Here is a 21,314-nt window from a genome sequence, read left to right as displayed (position 1 = left end):
AAGGCCCATGGGCCTCTTGTTCTAGTACTGTATACTTCTATGAATTATGTACTAGTATCATCTGATGACTGTTAGACCCATGGGCCTCTTGTTCTAGTACTGTATACTTCTATGAATTATGTACTAGTATCATCTGATGACTGTTAAGGCCCATGGGCCTCTTGTTCTAGTACTGTATACTTCTATGTATTATGTACTAGTATCATCTGATGACTGTTAAGGCCCATGGGCCTCTTGTTCTAGTACTGTATATTTCTATGTATTATGTACTAGTATCATCTGATGACTGTTAAGGCCCATGGGCCTCTTGTTCTAGTACTGTATACTTCTATGAATTATGTACTAGTATCATCTGATGACTGTTAAGGCCCATGGGCCTCTTGTTCAAGTACTGTATACTTCTATGAATTATGTACTAGTATCATCTGATGACTGTTAAGGCCCATGGGCCTCTTGTTCTAGTACTGTATACTTCTATGTATTATGTACTAGTATCATCCGATGACTGTTAAGGCCCATGGGCCTCTTGTTCTAGTACTGTATACTTCTATGTATTATGTACTAGTATCATCTGATGACTGTTAAGGCCCATGGGCCTCTTTGTTCTAGTACTGTATACTTCTATGTATTATGTACAAGTATCATCTGATGACTGTTAAGGCCCATGGGCCTCTTGTTCTAGTACTGTATACTTCTATGAATTATGTACTAGTATCATCTGATGACTGTTAAGGCCCATGGGCCTCTTGTTCTAGTACTGTATACTTCTATGTATTATGTACTAGTATCATCTGATGACTGTTAGGCCCATGGGCCTCTTGTTCTAGTACTGTATACTTCTATGAATTATGTACTAGTATCATCTGATGCCTGTTAGACCCATGGGCCTCTTGTTCTAGTACTGTATACTTCTATATATTATGTACTAGTAACATCTGATCACTGTTAAGGCCCATGGGCCTCTTGTTTTAGTACTGTATATTTCTATGTATTATGTACTAGTATCATCTGATGACTGTTAAGGCCCATGGGCCTCTTGTTCTAGTGCTGTATACTTCTATGTATTATGTACTTCTATCATCTGATGACTGTTAAGGCCCATGGACCTCTTGTTCTAGTACTGTATACTTCTATGTATTATGTACTAGTATCATCTGATGACTGTTAGACCCATGGGCCTCTTGTTCTAGTACTGTATACTTCTATGTATTATGTACTAGTATCATCTGATGACTGTTAAGGCCCATGGGCCTCTTGTTCTAGTACTGTATACTTCTATGTATTATGTACTAGTATCATCTGATGACTGTTAATTAAGGCCCATGGGCCTCTTGTTCTAGTACTGTATACTTCTATGTATTATGTACTAGTATCATCTGATGACTGTTAATTAAGGCCCATGGGCCTCTTGTTCTAGTACTGTATACTTCTATGAATTATGTACTAGTATCATCTGATGACTGTTAAGGCCCATGGGCCTCTTGTTCAATTACTGTATAGTTCTATGTATTATGTACTAGTATCATCTGATGACTGTTAATTAAGGCCCATGGGCCTCTTGTTCAAGTACTGTATACTTCTATGAATTATGTACTAGTATCATCTGATGACTGTTAAGGCCCATGGGCCTCTTGTTCTAGTACTGTATACTTCTATGTATTATGTACTAGTATCATCTGATGACTGTTAAGGCCCATGGGCCTCTTGTTCTAGTACTGTATACTTCTATGAATTATGTACTAGTATCATCTGATGACTGTTAAGGCCCATGGGCCTCTTGTTCTAGTGCTGTGTGATACTTCTATGTATTATGTACTAGTATCATCTGATGACTGTTAAGGCCCATGGGCCTCTTGTTCTAGTACTGTATACTTCTATGTATTATGTACTAGTATCATCTGATGACTGTTAATTAAGGCCCATGGGCCTCTTGTTCTAGTACTGTATACTTCTATGTATTATGTACTAGTATCATCTGATGACTGTTAAGGCCCATGGGCCTCTTGTTCTAGTACTGTATACTTCTATGTATTATGTACTAGTATCATCTGATGACTGTTAAGGCCCATGGGCCTCTTGTTCTAGTACTGTATACTTCTATGTATTATGTACTAGTATCATCTGATGACTGTTAAGGCCCATGGGCCTCTTGTTCTAGTACTGTATACTTCTATGTATTATGTACTAGTATCATCTGATGACTGTTAAGGCCCATGGGCCTCTTGTTCTAGTACTGTATACTTCTATGAATTATGTACTAGTATCATCTGATGACTGTTAAGGCCCATGGGCCTCTTGTTCTAGTACTGTATACTTCTATGAATTATGTACTAGTATCATCTGATGACTGTTAAGGCCCATGGGCCTCTTGTTCTAGTACTGTATACTTCTATGAATTATGTACTAGTATCATCTGATGACTGTTAAGGCCCATGGGCCTCTTGTTCTAGTACTGTATACTTCTATGAATTATGTACTAGTATCATCTGATGACTGTTAAGGCCCATGGGCCTCTTGTTCTAGTACTGTATACTTCTATGAATTATGTACTAGTATCATCTGATGACTGTTAAGACCCATGGGCCTCTTGTTCTAGTACTGTATACTTCTATGAATTATGTACTAGTATCATCTGATGACTGTTAAGGCCCATGGGCCTCTTGTTCTAGTACTGTATACTTCTATGTATTATGTACTAGTATCATCTGATGACTGTTAATTAAGGCCCATGGGCCTCTTGTTCTAGTACTGTATACTTCTATGTATTATGTACTAGTATCATCTGATGACTGTTAAGGCCCATGGGCCTCTTGTTCTAGTACTGTATACTTCTATGTATTATGTACTAGTATCATCTGATGACTGTTAAGGCCCATGGGCCTCTTGTTCAAGTACTGTATACTTCTATGAATTATGTACTAGTATCATCTGATGACTGTTAAGGCCCATGGGCCTCTTGTTCTAGTACTGTATACTTCTATGTATTATGTACTAGTATCATCTGATGACTGTTAAGGCCCATGGGCCTCTTGTTCTAGTACTGTATACTTCTATGATTATGTACTAGTATCATCTGATGACTGTTAAGGCCCATGGGCCCTTGTTCTAGTACTGTATATTCTATGAATTATGTACTAGTATCATCTGATGACTGTTATTAAGGCCCATGGGCCTCTTGTTCAAGTACTGTATACTTCTATGTATTATGTACTAGTATCATCTGATGACTGTTAAGGCCCATGGGCCTCTTGTTCTAGTACTGTATACTTCTATGTATTATGTACTAGTATCATCTGATGACTGTTAAGGCCCATGGGCCTCTTGTTCTAGTACTGTATACTTCTATGTATTATGTACTAGTATCATCTGATGACTGTTAATTTAGGCCCATGGGCCTCTTGTTCAAGTACTGTATACTTCTATGTATTATGTACTAGTATCATCTGATGACTGTTAAGGCCCATGGGCCTCTTGTTCTAGTACTGTATACTTCTATGTATTATGTACTAGTATCATCTGATGACTATTAAGGCCCATGGGCCTCTTGTTCAATTACTGTATACTCCTATGTATTATGTACTAGTATCATCTGATGACTGTTAAATTAAGGCCCATGGGCCTCTTGTTCTACATAGTACCGTATACTTCTATGTATTATGTACTAGTATCATCTGATGACTGTTAATTAAGGCCCATGGGCCTCTTGTTCAAGTACTGTATACTTCTATGAATTATGTACTAGAATCATCTGATGACTGTTAAGGCCCATGGGCCTCTTGTTCTAGTACTGTATACTTCTATGTATTATGTACTAGTATCATCTGATGACTGTTAAGGCCCATGGGCCTCTTGTTCTAGTACTGTATACTTCTATGTATTATGTACTAGTATCATCTGATGACTGTTAAGGCCCATGGGCCTCTTGTTCTAGTACTGTATACTTCTATGTATTATGTACTAGTATCATCTGATGACTGTTAAGGCCCATGGGCCTCTTGTTCTAGTACTGTATACTTCTATGTATTATGTACTAGTATCATCTGATGACTGTTAAGGCCCATGGGCCTCTTGTTCTAGTACTGTATACTTCTATGTATTATGTACTAGTATCATCTGATGACTGTTAAGGCCCATGGGCCTCTTGTTCTAGTACTGTATACTTCTATGAATTATGTACTAGTATCATCTGATGACTGTTAAGGCCCATGGGCCTCTTGTTCTAGTACTGTATATAGTCTATGTATTACGTACTAGTATCATCTGATGACTATTAAGGCCCATGGGCCTCTTGTTCTAGTACTGTATACTTCTATGTATTATGTACTAGTATCATCCGATGACTGTTAAGGCCCATGGGCCTCTTGTTCTAGTACTGTATACTTCTATGTATTATGTACTAGTATCATCTGATGACTGTTAAGGCCCATGGGCCTCTTGTTCTAGTACTGTATACTTCTATGTATTATGTACTAGTATCATCTGATGACTGTTAAGGCCCATGGGCCTCTTGTTCTAGTACTGTATACTTCTATGTATTATGTACTAGTATCATCTGATGACTGTTAAGGCCCATGGGCCTCTTGTTCAATCACTTTACACAAGGACATTAAATTTAGTGACATTAATACAAACTGATACTGATTTAAGACTATGTAGAATACTGCTGGCCAATAGTATTGGGTTCTATCTTCGTGGTTTAGAGTACAGTAATATGAGATTGTTGATTGTAGATAGATATACACTCTCTATAGCTATATATGTTAAGGACACACTAGAGCTGCATGGTAACCCATACAAACATCTCTATAGCACACACATCTACAGACTTCCTCAGTTAAGCCTGTACAAATATGAACTGGGTGTATATATAGACTTTTATCTTTAGTGTAAAAAAAGTGTAACAGCTGAAACCTTGATTGTCGGGTGTACTGTACATATAAAGTAGGAACAATATATTATTTTAAAAATTTGAAAAGGACAAGTCATATGCCAGTGAAGCTGATTTTCACACACAATCACAATATAAACTGTTAAGTGAATGGTATTACTTTTATTGTTTTACCTCCATTATGGAAAATAGAATAAAAAGGTATTGCCTATTAATTCCAGGGTTGTGTTGATAGTTTTTAACTAATTGGTGTTATAGAAATTCCTTATGGTTTAGATCTATTACACAATTTATTTTAGGTATTCTATACTGTAAACTTGTGTCAGATTCCTTTAAAATATACTAATGCAACAAATAGTCTCCAATCTAAGGAAGATAATTCTGTCTTATGAGGCATTGCAGAAGCTAATTAATTTTCAAATAAAATCATACATTTCTAAAGCAGTTAATATACACTACTAAAATAGCAATAGTTAAAGTCATATTTGTTTTTGACCATTAGGTAATGATGTGCTATTACTTTCAGATCTGAAACATTTACTCAAATGACCAGAAACTAACAGATTTTACAATGAAGAGAAGAAGTCCACCAGTGTTGGGCTTGGTGTCTGTCACCTTTCTGTTGGTCGTCATCATCTCATCGACAAACTCAATGTCTACCTCACCGCCACAAACAGATCAGGTTAACAGTACATCTACGACGAATGCATCACACCATGATCCATCCAACCATTCCACCAATCACAGCGGGCGTGGTGAATCACATGGGCACCACGTGGAGGTCGTTGAAATCCGTTACGAAGAAATCCGCTCGCCGTTCTTATTCACCATAGTTGTCTTAGTGGCTGTCATCAGTAAAATGGGTAAGTAGTATACAATGATATCAAAGGTAGTATTGAAATCTCTCTATAAAGTCATAGTATTAAAGTAATCCCTGGACTGTAACAGAGGAGAGGAGAAAAATGTAGGTACCAGGCCAGGCGTCAAACCCAGGACCTCTGAACACCAGCCGGGTGCTGTACTGTTGAAGCTACTTAGTCACCAATGAGTCCAGAACGTCCCGCTACATTCTTCTGTCTTTCACCCATTAAGACACGCAAGACTCTTAAAACCACAATGTTGGGTATTAACTTTGGTGCCAATTCTGTACCAAGAAAGGACAAAAACTGTGTATAGGGATCAGATCAGAGCTTGACCCCAGACCTTCAAACTCCCTCACTCTCTATATATATTGCATTGATTGAACTATCTAGTCAGCAATATAGCTAGGGGATCTGTCCAGTTCCACTATTTATTATGAATTAATTCCTTAATTCCCACCCGGTTGTTACATATGATTATGTAAACATTGCAGTGAAATGAGTACTCATGGTCATACCATGAATGCATGAATCCAAGTTGGGGTCTACAATTTCATTTTACATTTTTAGAGTGTAATAAGTAATTATAAAGTGTTTCTGTAGTTATATTTCTATTAAAATATATATAAAGCATAAAAAGTAAAAATCTTACAGTGCCTAAATTTTGTGTTGTAACTACCCAAAGACATACATGTTTGTTTGTCTATTTCAAGTATTTTCAGCTTTAATTCATAAAACCTGATGGTTTTCAATAGATTTCTGAACACAAAAAAAACGTGTCATAGATCTTTCAACCTTTTTTTTGATCAGAAGAAAATTTGGAAAGTTGATTTTAAAATAAATAATGACAATTAACTAAAGATGTCTTGCTGTCATGTACTTACATGTAGTTATTTTTCCTTTATTAAAAAGAAAACAAAACCAAAACGCCAAAATGCTTATGATTTCCACTCGCCCATACTAGATAAACATAATAGTTGTATATTTGTTTGTTTGGATGCTTTTATAGGTTTTCATTATGCCATTATTTCCACTCGCCCATACTAGATAAACATAATAGTTGTATATTTGTTTGTTTGGATGCTTTTATAGGTTTTCATTATGCCATTATTTCCACTCGCCCATACTAGATAAACATAATGGTTGTATATTGTTTGTTTGGATGCTTTTGTAGGTTTTCATTATGCCATTATTTCCACTCGCCCATACTAGATAAACATAATAGTTGTATATTGTTTGTTTGGATGCTTTTGTAGGTTTTCATTATGCCATTATTTCCCACTCGCCCATACTAGATAAACATAATAGTTGTATATTTGTTTGTTTGGATGCTTTTATAGGTTTTCATTATGCCATTATTTCCACTCGCCCATACAAGATAAACATAATAATTGTATATTTGTTTGTTTGAATGCTTTTTAGGTTTTCATTATGCCATTATTTCCACTCGCCCATACTAGATAAACATAATAGTTGTATATTTGTTTGTTTGGATGCTTTTGTAGGTTTTCATTATGCCATTATTTCCACTCGCCCATACTAGATAAACATAATAGTTGTATATTTGTTTGTTTGGATGCTTTTGTAGGTTTTCATTATGCCATTATTTCCACTCGCCCATACTAGATAAACATAATAGTTGTATATTTGTTTGTTTGGATGCTTTTGTAGGTTTTCATTATGCCATTATTTCCACTCGCCCATACTAGATAAACATAAATAGTTGTATATTGTTTGTTTGGATGCTTTTGTAGGTTTTCATTATGCCATTATTTCCACTTGCCCATACTAGATAAACATAAATAGTTGTATATTTGTTTGTTTGGATGCTTTTGTAGGTTTTCATTATGCCATTATTTCCACTCGCCCCCATACTAGATAAACATAAATAATTGTATATTTGTTTGTTTGGATGCTTTTGTAGGTTTTCATTATGCCATTATTTCCACTCGCCCATACTAGATAAACATAATAGTTGTATATTTGTTTGTTTGGATGCTTTTGCAGGTTTTCATTATGCCATTATTTCCACTCGCCCATACTAGATAAACATAAATAGTTGTATATTTGTTTGTTTGGATGCTTCTGTAGGTTTTCATTATGCCATTATTTCCACTCGCCCATACTAGATAAACATAAATAATTGTATATTTGTTTGTTTGGATGCTTTTGTAGGTTTTCATTATGCCATTATTTCCACTCGCCCATACTAGATAAACATAATAGTTGTATATTTGTTTGTTTGGATGCTTCTGTAGGTTTTCATTATGCCATTATTTCCACTCGCGCCCATACTAGATAAACATAATAGTTGTATATTTGTTTGTTTGGATGCTTCTGTAGGTTTTCATTATGCCATTATTTCCACTCGCCCATACTAGATAAACATAAATAGTTGTATATTTGTTTGTTTGGATGCTTTTGTAGGTTTTCATTATGCCATTATTTCCACTCGCCCATACTAGATAAACATAAATAATTGTATATTTGTTTGTTTGGATGCTTTTGTAGGTTTTCATTATGCCAACAAACTTTCATCCATCGTACCGGAGTCGTGGTGAGTACATTAACATCAGTTCCAATTTTTTTTCCTAATCTGATTTTTGGGGTTTTTGATTAAAGGTTATTTACCAGTACATTTGTATATGTATATGGAGTGTAGCATATGTGTGAAATTTTAATTAGTTTGCATGGCGGATAGTAAACATAGAGTTTCAATAAGATATTTTAGTGAGATTTGAAGCTTGGATAGCTTATTACATGTATAGCTATTAATTTGCGTTTTGTCAATAGTTTCCTGTATTAACACCAAACCATATAATATTATATTACTGATATCAGTCTGGCTTCCCTGCTGTACTTGATAAAAGTTCCTGTCTGATATATACATTTATTACTCTTGTTTGGTATGTCATGGTTCTAACTGGTAGTTTAATCTAGGAACAAAACTAAGTATTACAATTTAAAGGTTTATTTGCCTTCAAAAGTCTGTACATCTGTTTGTCTGTCATGTTTTTCAATCTATAAAAAATAACATTAAAAACCAATTAATCCTATCCTATGTTCCAATCTTTTTAACAATTAATAGTTATTACTGTGACATGTTATACACTTTGACCTACATTACAATATGTAATACAAATGTATTTGACATACATTGTAACCTTTGACCTACATGGTAAACTGTGACCTACATTGTAACCTCTGCCTTCCATCATGTAACCTCTAACATATAATGTAACCTTTAACATATATTACATGTATAACCTTTGACATATGTAACCTTTGACATACTTGGTAATCATTGGCATATATTGTAACTTTTGGCATAAATTGTAAATTTTGACATCAATTGTAAATTTTGACATATAATATGACCTTTGGCATACGTATGTACATGTATATTGTAACATTTGGTATAGATTGTTGACCTTTAACATTTATTGCAATTTTTGACATATATTGTAACTATTGACATAATAGGTAATCTTTGACAGACTGGCATACATTGTGACCTAGCTTTGACATACATATTGTAACCTTTGACATAGATTGTAACCTTTGACATATATTCCAACCTTTGACCTAGATTTATCGACATTGTGTTCCTTTAACTTATAGTGTAACCATGGACATTTATTATAACCATTGACATATATTGTAACCTTTGACATATATTATAACCTTTGACTTACATTTATTGTACATTGCAACCTTTAACATATATTGTAACCTTTGACCTACATTTATGGTACATTGTAACTTTTAACATATATTGTAACCTTTGACATATATTGTAACCTTTGACATATATTGTAACCTTTGGCATAGTTTGTAACCTTTGACATATATTGTAACCTTTGACATATATTGTAACCTTTGGCATAGTTTGTAACCTTTGACATATATTGTAACATTTGACATGTATTGTATAACCTTTGGTATAGTTTGTAACCTTTGACATACATGTATATTGTAATTTGTAACATTTGACATGTATTGTAACCTTTGACATAAATTGTAACCTTTGACGCCACATAGACTACAATCTTTGACATATATTGTAACCTTTGACCGACAATTATTGTACACTGTAACCTTTAACATATTTTGTAACCTTTTACATATATTGTAGCCTTTGAAATATTATTTGTAACCTTTGGCATATATTGTAACCTTTGACATATATTTGTAACCTTTGACCCACTTAGACTACAATCATTGACATATATTGTAACTTTTGACAATATATTGTAACCTTTGACATAAATTGTAACCTTTGACGCCACATAGACTACAATCTTTGACATATATTGTAACCTTTGACCTACATTTATTGTACTTTGCAACCTTTGACATATATTGTAACCTTTGACCTACATTTATTGTACATTGTAACCTTTAACATATATTGTAACTTTTGACATATATTGTAACCTTTGACATATATTGTAACCTTTGACCTACATTTATTGTACATCGTAACCTTTAACATATATTGTAACTTTTGACATATATTGTAACCTTTGACATATATTGTAACCTTTAACATATATTGTAACCTTTGACATATATTGTAACCTTTGACATATATTGTAACCTTTGGCATAGTTTGTAACCTTTGACATATATTGTAACCTTTGACATATATTGTAACCTTTGGCATAGTTTGTAACCTTTGACATATATTGTAACCTTTGACATATATTGTACCCTTTGGCATAGTTTGTAACCTATGACATATATTGTAACCTTTGACATATATTGTAACCTTTGGCATAGTTTGTAACCTTTGACATAGATTGTAACCTTTGACGCCACATAGACTACAATCTTTGACATATATTGTAACCTTTGACCTTCATTTATTGTACATTGCAACCTTTGACATATATTGTAACCTTTGACATAGTTTGTAACCTTTGACATATATTGTAACCTTTGACATTTATTGTAACCTTTGACATATATTGTAACCTTTGATGCCACATAGACTACAATCTTTGACATATATTGTAAACTTTGACATCCATTGTAACCTTTCACTTACTTTGTGACATTTGACCTAGTCATTATAACTCTGACTTCCTTGAATTGATTGTTAAAAGTGGCGCATTGACAATTGTTGGACAATGACAACTATCAGCTAATTAAAATAAAATTTTTATTGGTAATTGATTTATAACTTGATATTTGATTAGCTACTTCATTATTATAAGTCATTTGATTGGTTGCAGCCTCCTCATCATTGTCGGGACTGTGTTTGGAGCTATAATCTAGTGAGTGTTTTTTTTCTGTTTAAACTTTGAAATACTGTACATTAACAAACTTTTGCTCAAATCCATCATCCAGTAAACTGAAAAATAGGTGGGGAGTCTTATTTGCAGACATCCCCCTATGTCTGAAAATGTGTCAAAATAGGTGGGGGGTCTTATTTGTGGGAGGGGTCTTATTTGCGGTCAAATAGGGTATGCAATATTTATATGAGATACTTCTTACTATATTGTCCTATTGCCAGATAAGTGTAAATATTTGGTCCAGTTTTTGTTTGAAATTGATACATGTAATTGTCACCGGAAACAGGCTGTATCATTCAGGAAATTATATCACTTAGAATGGAAATGAAAGAGTACATTAACATCCCGTCCTATTGTATGAAGTGTGCCATGACTATATCATCTACAGTATTATATATAACCAACCAAGTTTTGGATTTAGAAATAATTTAATTTTAAAGGCCCAAAATGTTTCCGAAACAAAAATTGAAAGTTTACCAATAATTACAATAGTTATAACATCAGTACATTTATAGTCATGGAGTGAGACAAAGTTACATACAACACCAAACAAAAGTTTTTTGTGTACATAGATCTATGTTTGAACAATAAAGGTTCATTTGGCTGTTTTACCTCATGTCGTAGTGAATATAATCTAGCTACTATGCAGTTCGGATGGCAGTGGGAAACAAGACAACCATGTTATGTAACATTTAGTTTATCTACAGGTATTTGAAATTATTTACAAAATCATGTAAGCTAACTATTAACGTTTGGGACTCTTGAAATTATCAAACTTGTCTTGAATAGTTACATTTTTATTTTTGAAAGTCAAAAGCTGTTTTATATACAATGTATGTATACATGTAAGGTTCTTATCTGGATTTTGATTATAAAAGTAGACATTATAATCCTGTACATTGTATTTTCCAGCTTCTCTGGTTCTAGTGTTGAGCTGCAGGCGTTCTTCACTCCAGACACTTTCTTCCACTACTTGCTCCCTCCGTACGTATTTAGGGTGTACATGTATGAAGTGTTGGGTTAACCTTTTCTCCTGACTAAATTCTGACTGAATCAGTATATATATCATGCTACATAAGTTATTGTATCAAAATGCCAGACAATATCTGATACCTTATATTGATTTGATCAAAATTTGTGGCATGCATGTTTTCCATTGTTTTCAAACATTTGGGGATATAGATAAATCTACATATATAATACACCATAGATATATATGTATATGTTTGTTTTTCCTCAGAATTATCTTGGAGTCGGCATTCAATTTATATGACAGAACATTTACAGAAAACATCGGCAGCATCCTAATCTTTGCAGTGTTTGTAAGTATCCTTAACTTGTTAATGCACTCTCTGTTAATTATCATATGGATGATTGTATTGGGTCTGTCCACCATGATGTCTTTGTATAACAATGTGTGTATATATATGCTGATAATTTATTGTTTTTTTTTTTAATTTATTTGTACGAAGCTTTAATATTTACCTCTCCATCACTACCAAGTTTGTGCAGTTTCACCGTGTCCACTGTTGTTGAGGCTGCTTAGCTGTCGTCCCATTGGCTCCCCTTCTGTACAGTTATCCATGCTTCTTATAGTCAAATACTTGTTGCTTTAACACTTGATAAACACCACATACTAGCTGATCAATCAATGTAATACTTGATAAACACCACATACTAGCTGACTTAATCAATGTAATACTTGATAAACACCACATACTAGCTGACTTAATCAATGTAATACTTGATAAACACCACATACTAGCTGATCAATCAATGTAATACTTGATAAACACCACATACTAGCTGACTTAATCAATGTAATACTTGATAAACACCCACATACTAGCTGACTTAATCAATGCAATACTTGATAAACACCACATACTAGCTGACTTAATCAATGTAATACTTGATAAACACCACATACTAGCTGACTTAATCAATGCAATACTTGATAAACACCACATACTAGCTGATCAATCAATGTAATACTTGATAAACACCACATACTAGCTGACTTAATCAATGTAATACTTGATAAACACCACATACTAGCTGACTTAATCAATGTAATACTTGATAAACACCACATACTAGCTGACTTAATCAATGTAATACTTGATAAACACCACATACTAGCTGACTTAATCAATGTAATACTTGATAAACACCACATACTAGCTGACTTAATCAATGTAATACTTGATAAACACCACATACTAGCTGACTTAATCAATGTAATACTTGATAAACACCACATACTAGCTGACTTAATCAATGTAATACTTGATAAACACCACATACTAGCTGACTTAATCAATGTAATACTTGATAAACACCACATACTAGCTGACTTAATCAATGTAATACTTGATAAACACCACATACTAGCTGACTTAATCGAGGCACATCTTGTTCCTTTAATGTATTGATGCTAACTGTACAACATTTTCTCTGATATGTCATAGATATATGTGTGTTTCGGAACACAAGATGATGCTACATTGCCTAGCAATCGGTTATTTAGTGAACTGATCATGACAAGACCTAATGTCCCTTTCACGGATTGTCATCCATTTGTACCACATACACCCTAAGATAACACTTAATGTGCTGCTTCTTTGAATAGTGTTTTTGCCAGTGTGTATTTAGACAACTTTAAAAAGTGTTTTAATTATTTGATAAGTGTGTAACAGACATTTTTATTGGGGTAAGTGGAGTAACTTCATTGTGGTTAGAAATTCCTGGAGAAACATTTGTCCTGCTCTGCTTCCTGCATAGATAGTGAATGTGGAACAAGTTGATGCCATGTTTGTATAAGTGATGATAACATGTAAACAGCTACATAATATGAAAATAACTCACTGTTGTGCAGTAACTGAGTGGTGCACCAATGTCTGAGCTTTAACGTTAGCATGAAGTCTGTTATAATGTTTTTGATTCCTGTGATGGGCTACTTTCTATCCACCAAGGGAGTTTGTGCTTTGTTGGCCGTAGTAGATATTCTGCTTTGTTTTGAGAGAAATACGTCTGATCTTTCCGTGCACATGTAGCATTTTATTGATATGTGTTTCCTGGGTATTGGTAATAAGTAAATTCGCATACTGAGTAAGGTCACAGGTGTTTAAAAAAGAGTTGTGATTTTTTACATTCACAAAGTATGTATTAATCATACATTGTACCAAAGCTATAAATGCATATTTAGTAATGATTAAATTACAGGTAAAAGATTAATTTACTCTCAATAAATGGATCATTTTATTCATTTGTGTTTTGCCAGCCGGGCAAATATTACAAAAGAGGGGAGGGATAAATTACCATTAATGCATAAAATATTCCCCCGGGTGAGTATTTTACGGGGTCAAAATTTAGTTGGAGACTTAAGTATGTGCTTAGGTGTTGCATGGCTATGAAAAATGATGAGCTGATCATGATCTGTAATTAGAAATTGTAAGTTAATATAGTTGTAGCTATTAGGGAATGATTGATCACTGTGATCTGTGTATGTGGTGTTTGCTGTGGTGTGGTGACACTAACGTAGTGCATGTTGTGATATTTCAGGGGACTATAGCAGCGTGTACATTCCTTGGTAAGTACATAATATGCTTTGTTTTCAATAGATGATCCTGTTAACACTAACCTGGTATTATGTAGAAGGATGTATGAGTTGATATAGGCCAGGTACTTTACTTGGGCTACAGCTTGTGGAAATTTCCCTTCAGTCAAGTGGAAGCTCACTTAAGTAGTGATTGTCCACTTAAATACGTGATCACTTAGGTCAGGGTTATAATCAACCACAGGTTCACAAGTCCATGTCCAAGCAATTGAAAGAAAAGGTTCGGGATGGCCTGTAGCCATTTTGCTTCGGCTGTTGTCTTTCATTGCCTGTAAACTTGTTCAAAAAGTGGAATTGAGATGAAACTTACCTTGAATGATGCTGAGATCACCATGACTATGTGTATTTATTTTTTGAGTCAGCTGTCATCTAAAAAAACACATAATTTCTGTTAAGGCTCTTTGGCCTCTTGTTTTCGGTTCTTTAATTACAACATTTTATAGTTTAATTGATGCTTCAAGAGTGGATATTCAATTAGGACAATCAAATCCTCTTTTTCAGATATTGAACTTGTGTCGAACATGTATCATTTCTTTAAAAGGAATGAGCACAATGCACAGGTCACCTTATTACATGTACTATTAGTGATAATTACAGAGTTATCTCCCTTGCGACCTCCCTTGCAGGTAGGTATTCATTGTGATATAATTATTTTGTGAGTAAAACTTACATTGTTTTCCCTGAAAAGTATGACGCATATGTCACCCTCACAAACTGATGATGTCACAATCAATACTTACTTGTAAGGGCAGATAACTCTGTAATATACAAATACAGAATAAAAGTTTTCCACTATAATCTATGACTTTATGAGAATTTATGATTGTCCAGGTTTGTCCCTGATTGGCCTGCAGATGACAAGTGCGATGCCGTTTGTTGCCCAGCCTGTACAGTTACTGGTGTTCAGTGCCCTTATTGTCGCCGTAGATCCCGTGGCTGTAAGTAATCATTAATATTGGTGCCCCTAATACACTCGGGACTATTGAATGTGCTCTTATCTTCAAGGAGAATTTACATGCATAGATCTCACTTGCCCGAATGGTATTTAGTTTGAAGTTTATCAGAATTAATATGTTAGCATTTTTCAAATTGATAAAATGTTTACGTCATGTTTTTTTCACCTTGATGATTCAGATAGGTCAGGAATTGGAAATAACACAAATTAATAATTATGATCAGATTTTTCTTTCAATTAAGAAAAGTTGTCAATATATTGTTAACAGGACTGTTTTATACCACCAAAAATCTATTAATAAACCTAACAAAACACTTTTAACTTGAAAGTATTTTATTTTTGAATGTGATATGTTAATACGAAATTTACTGTAAGCTTTAAGAAGTAACCAGATATATATTTGGAACTGATGGATCAGGTGTTGTCACTTTTTAATGTTTCAGGTGTTGTCACTTTTTGATGTTTCAGGTGTTGTTACTATTTGATGTTTCAGGTGTTGTCACTATTTGATGTTTCAGGTGTTGCCACTATTTGATGTTTCAGGTGTTGTTACTATTTGATGTTTCAGGTGTTGTTACTATTTGATGTTTCAGGTGTTGTCACTATTTGATGTTTCAGGTGTTGTTACTATTTGATGTTTCAGGTGTTGTTACTATTTGATGTTTCAGGTGTTGTCACTATTTGATGTTACAGGTGTTGTCACTATTTGATGTTTCAGGTGTTGTTACTATTTGATGTTTCAGGTGTTGTTACTATTTGATGTTTCAGGTGTTGTTACTATTTGATGTTTCAGGTGTTGTTACAGGTGTTGTCACTTTTTGATGTTTCAGGTGTTGTTACTATTTGATGTTTCAGGTGTTGTCACTATTTGATGTTTCAGGTGTTGCCACTATTGATGTTTCAGGTGTTGTTACTATTGAGTCAGGTGTGCAATATTTGATGTTTCAGTTATTTTCAGGTGTTGACTATTGATGTTAGGTGTTGCACTATTTGATGTTCAGGTGTTGTACTACTTGATGTTTCAGGTGTTGCTAATGTACAGTGTTGATGATGTTTCAGGTGTTGTTACTATTTGATGTTTCAGGTGTTGTTTCAGGTGTTGTCAATATTTGATGTTTCAGGTGTTGCCAATATTGTGTTTCAGGTGTTGTCACTATTTGATGTTTCAGGTGTTGTTACTACTTGATGTTTCAGGTGTTGCCAATATTTGATGTTTCAGGTGTTGTTACTACTTGATGTTTCAGGTGTTGCCAATATTTGATGTTTCAGGTGTTGTTACTACTTGATGTTTCAGGTGCTGGCAGTGTTTAACGAGGTTGGAGTCAATAGAGTGCTGTACTTCCTGGTATTTGGGGAGTCGCTACTCAATGGTAAGATATCAGAAATATGAGAAGTGAAGTCCCAATAAGTTCACCTAGAGGGTGTGACAACAAAATCTCAACCCAAGGAGGAAATCATGAACGTCTAACCCACAAATATACAAACTGTAAAAGCAGATATTTTCCGCAATGCTTAAATTTACAATTTGTAAGCATAAAACTCTTGCTGTGGTGTTATGTTTTTACCTTTGGCTACACAGTTCATATATTCACAAAATATGTGCAGGGCAAATTTTCGTGATCAAGTGACCTTTGTATAATTAGTGGACACCCTGCCTCCCTCACCTCGCGTTTGTTTTTGTCTAAAAATGACCATATTTATATCCTACAGATGGTGTAACTGTTGTCCTGTACCACGTTCTTCAGTCCTATAATCTGATTCTACAGGAGAGATCTATCGGTGCAGAAGATGTAAGTTTTAACATCAGACTGAGAGCTAGAGTAAATGTCACCGTCAAAACAACTTATCAATTAGATATCCATTAATTTTGATGCTCCAATAACCAGATGTATATCTGTTGACTTTGTTGTCTGTGAATACCCAACCCACAGAACGGGCTGCAGGGATAATAGTGCTATTAGCTGCTCCACTCATGCAGCCACATGTCTTTGAATTCGCAGTAATTAAAAAAGTTCATATTTCTGGGATTAGAAAATATGACTTTGTGAGAATTAAAGTAAAAATTACAGTAGCAGTACCCCTGCTAGAATTGGACTAATTCAAGTACCACGGGATACCTGATAGCATTTGTGCAGGACTAGTATCTCCAGTGGTGATGAAACGTAATTATTTGTAATTTATGATAATATTCCCGCTGAAATGACGTTAACATGGGATATCATCTTTTGACCATCACCAACAGAAACAATAGTCCCACGCAAACTTTATCGGATATCACGTGGTACATGAATTATTCCGTTTGAACTCAGAGTCATAAAATTTTCTTTGATCGTGACATAAAGAGGTGTTCTATTACTTGAATGACAGGTCACAGTGACACTATTATTGTACTAAGTAAGGTCAGAGCTATTATCATCATTCTGTCTGCATAGTACAGAGTTAGCTCCATTGAGGTAGGTATCCATTGTGATGCCATTATTTTTTATTTATTTATTTTTTTCGTACCGATAGCCACAATTCACATTGTTTTCTCTGAAAAGTATGACGTTACACCTGCAAACACATGACGTCACAATCAATACCTACCCTCAAGGACAGATAACCCTGTAATATGCAAATACAAAATACTATTTTGGTTTTTTTCTGGGCTATGATGTTGAAGATATAGCCATATTTCTGCCAAATAGCACATCAAAATCTGGCCCAGATCTGGCTACTATTCCTCTCTTATATATATAGTGCCTATAGTCTGTTGTTTAACCTTTGAATAAACAGCCACCTGTTATACAGTAAATGCTATTTAAATAACATGTTCTATGTAAAGTTGTCCAAAACTGAAAGCCAATCAGAATCAAGAGATGTAACCATGCAGTAAGAGGTGTCGTAGGCCACACTGCATCGGATGGAGTTTATCACATGATATGGTATTGAGAAGTATGCATAGTTGTGGGATTAATCTTTATAGGATAAACCTGCAGTTTTAACCAATACCATTATCCTGTTGTTACTTGCAGATCTTGCTTGGTTTACTGAAGTTTCTCTTGGTGTGTTTTGGCGGTCTGTCTATCGGTGTTATCGTCGGAGCGTTGTCTTCCATCGTCACAAAGTATACCAACAATGTTAAAGGTATAATCCGAACAACACGCTGTTTAAAAAAAAAATGAAAACAGATCCAGATGGACCTTGAATTTTTCATAATTCCATTTTTTGTTCTATTCAATAATAGTCCATTACCACAGCATAATTCTTCAGGGTCAAAAATTAAGCCATATCTTAAGAGCCTGGCTATAGATTACAGCTACCTTATTTGAACCAATAAGCGCCTAAATTGGGCACTTAAAAATTGAAGCAAATTATGGGGCATTTAATACAAACAAATTTGAATTAGTTTTTCATGAAATTATTCTACAAATTAAGCCATAAATCAATTTGCAAAAATAATCAGTAAGGAAACCAACACAGTTTTAATATTTTCATTCTGCATTATGTAAATGAAATTGAGGCCCAAATTTAATGGGGGAGGGGAGCTGATAAGAATGGTGGTACCTATTGGGTTGAATACGGTAAAAAACTCAACCATTTTAACAACTAGTACTATGACTTGAATACCTCGCTGTATTTATAGTGTAATTAGCTACTGAAGACATTATTTGACATTATGTTATGTTTGACATTGCTAATCAAAAAGTTTCTATAATTAACATTTTCAGTTATTGAGCCTGTTGTCATCTTTGGAACAGCATATATTGCATTTCTGCTGGCAGAGATGTTTGCTTTCTCTGGAATTATAAGGTAAGGGATTTACTGTTACAAATTAAGTGGATGGATATATTATACATTAATCATCAATTTATCAGGTATTGAATACAATGTGATCTCTCCATGCTATGTCAGCCTATGTTTGTCCGTCTGATTTACTCCTAACATCTCTCTTAACTACATGTATATACATGTAAATAGGTGTTTCATGCCTTTCACAACCCTATATCATATAAACTATTTAACGAAATATGAATGATTTCTTAAAGATATTTTTTATACTTAAAATTTAACAATGCACGAAAAAGTTACCCGTAATTAGTTAAGTTATGTTTGCAAATCTCTATTTTGTCTAAGACATAGAATCTTCAAATTCAGTGTTCAATCACGGCCATTACATCACATGGTAAAACAAAAGTTTTGTTCAAAGCTCGTAGATCATCAGATATGTATTCAATCATTCAGTTTGTATTGCATTACATATGGAGTTTTAAGTTTATAGTCCGGATTTTCTCATATACAGTATCATCGCCTGTGGGATTGTACAAGTTGCCTATGCCTTTGCAAACATTACAAAGAAATCCCGAGTGACTGTCAAGTTCTTTACAAAGGTGCTCAGGTAAGACTTAAAAATAAATAAATTTTGAATTATCTAGATACTAGAAAATAAGCAAGAATTTACTGAGTTGTATTTATCATTTATAATTCAATGCAATTGGATTCAATGTATCAATGCTTTATAAAAAAAATGTCTAACTTCACTATGAAATAAAATTACTGTTTACAATTAGAATGTATGTACTTTAACTAGATAAGTTATAAAGGAACTGATAATTGATAACTTTTCCTAGATTTATAAACTTATTACAGCACGATCAGCGAGATCATCATCTTCCTCTTCCTGGGGTTGTTTTTTGTACAAGAACACACGTGGAACACTGCCCTATCACTGTGGACTGTGTTTTTTATCACTGTGTATAGGTTTGGGGGTAGGTATTCATATACTATAAACATATAAACAAGCCAAATTTCATGTTACATTGTATTCACATCCACAAATGCCATTAAACATAGATTCGTGAAATGTTATCTCCATGAAGAAGTTGTTTCCATGATAGCTAGAGCATGATTATGGATCATTGTCATTCATGTCTGTAAACAAGTTTAATTGACATTTTAAGACATTATGAAACATTTTCGCGGAAAGATGTACAATTTAGATCACGAAATGAAAGTAAATTTTGTTCTTGTGTTAATTTCCATGTTTACAGCTTGTTTGAATTTTCTTTCAAAAAAATATTAAGTCATCTGGTGAATGCATACTGGACAAAATATTATGATAGCTGTGATGAATGCATACTGGACAAAATATTATGATAGCTGTGAAGATAAGCCTTCTGTAAGTGTCACCGTATATAATGTCATATTACATTAAGGTATTTTATTAATACATACAGCAATGATCCTTTTTTGTTGACAGTGACGTTTTCAGCATCCTCCTTGATTAACAAGTTTGACAAGTATAGAGTGAGAAAGATTCGCTATGATGAAATGTTCATAGTGGTAAGTCTGGTCATTGTATGTTGCTGAGTTATCTCCCTTATAGGGATAGCTACCCATTGTGGTGTATAGTTATTGATTGTTATGCTCACAAACACATGACTTCATACCTCTACTGTACCTGCAGGGGCAGATAACCCTGTATGAAATATTTAAGTTGTATCTGCATCTTCATTAGTTCATTAAATGCTAAAAACCTGAGAATTGAACCAGTTTACTGTATAACATTAAAATTATGTTGCATTTATAGTTAAGTAATGTTGTATTGAAAAAGTTTGTTGAAATCAAATTTTCTTAAATAATGGTATAATATACATATGTATAGTGTCATTTTATTTAGATATGATTGGTTTGTGTTGCCCAGAGTTACAGTGGT

At 34.1% G+C, this 21,314-nt stretch overlaps 1 protein-coding gene across 3 annotated transcripts in view; it reads left to right on the top strand.

The window, feature by feature from the left end:
• Positions 1 to 21,314, top strand: part of LOC138307575 (sodium/hydrogen exchanger 4-like) — a 43,922-nt gene that overhangs the window by 12,107 nt on the left and 10,501 nt on the right. For all 3 annotated transcript variants that reach the window (XM_069248376.1, XM_069248374.1, XM_069248375.1), the window contains exons 2-15: positions 5,415 to 5,751; positions 8,260 to 8,305; positions 10,986 to 11,027; positions 11,958 to 12,029; positions 12,286 to 12,367; positions 14,610 to 14,637; positions 15,496 to 15,602; positions 16,914 to 16,989; positions 17,330 to 17,409; positions 18,634 to 18,745; positions 19,330 to 19,411; positions 19,902 to 19,997; positions 20,249 to 20,367; positions 20,859 to 20,941. In XM_069248376.1, the coding sequence (XP_069104477.1) occupies positions 5,460 to 5,751; positions 8,260 to 8,305; positions 10,986 to 11,027; positions 11,958 to 12,029; positions 12,286 to 12,367; positions 14,610 to 14,637; positions 15,496 to 15,602; positions 16,914 to 16,989; positions 17,330 to 17,409; positions 18,634 to 18,745; positions 19,330 to 19,411; positions 19,902 to 19,997; positions 20,249 to 20,367; positions 20,859 to 20,941 (1,317 nt within the window). In that variant the 5' untranslated portion in view covers positions 5,415 to 5,459. The remainder of the gene's footprint in view (positions 1 to 5,414; positions 5,752 to 8,259; positions 8,306 to 10,985; positions 11,028 to 11,957; positions 12,030 to 12,285; positions 12,368 to 14,609; positions 14,638 to 15,495; positions 15,603 to 16,913; positions 16,990 to 17,329; positions 17,410 to 18,633; positions 18,746 to 19,329; positions 19,412 to 19,901; positions 19,998 to 20,248; positions 20,368 to 20,858; positions 20,942 to 21,314) is intronic.

The sequence above is a fragment of the Argopecten irradians genome, chromosome 14 (assembly GCF_041381155.1).
Source record: "Argopecten irradians isolate NY chromosome 14, Ai_NY, whole genome shotgun sequence".
In the NCBI taxonomy this organism is placed as follows: Eukaryota; Metazoa; Mollusca; class Bivalvia; order Pectinida; family Pectinidae; genus Argopecten; species Argopecten irradians.
This window is presented reverse-complemented; position numbering and strand designations above follow the sequence as displayed.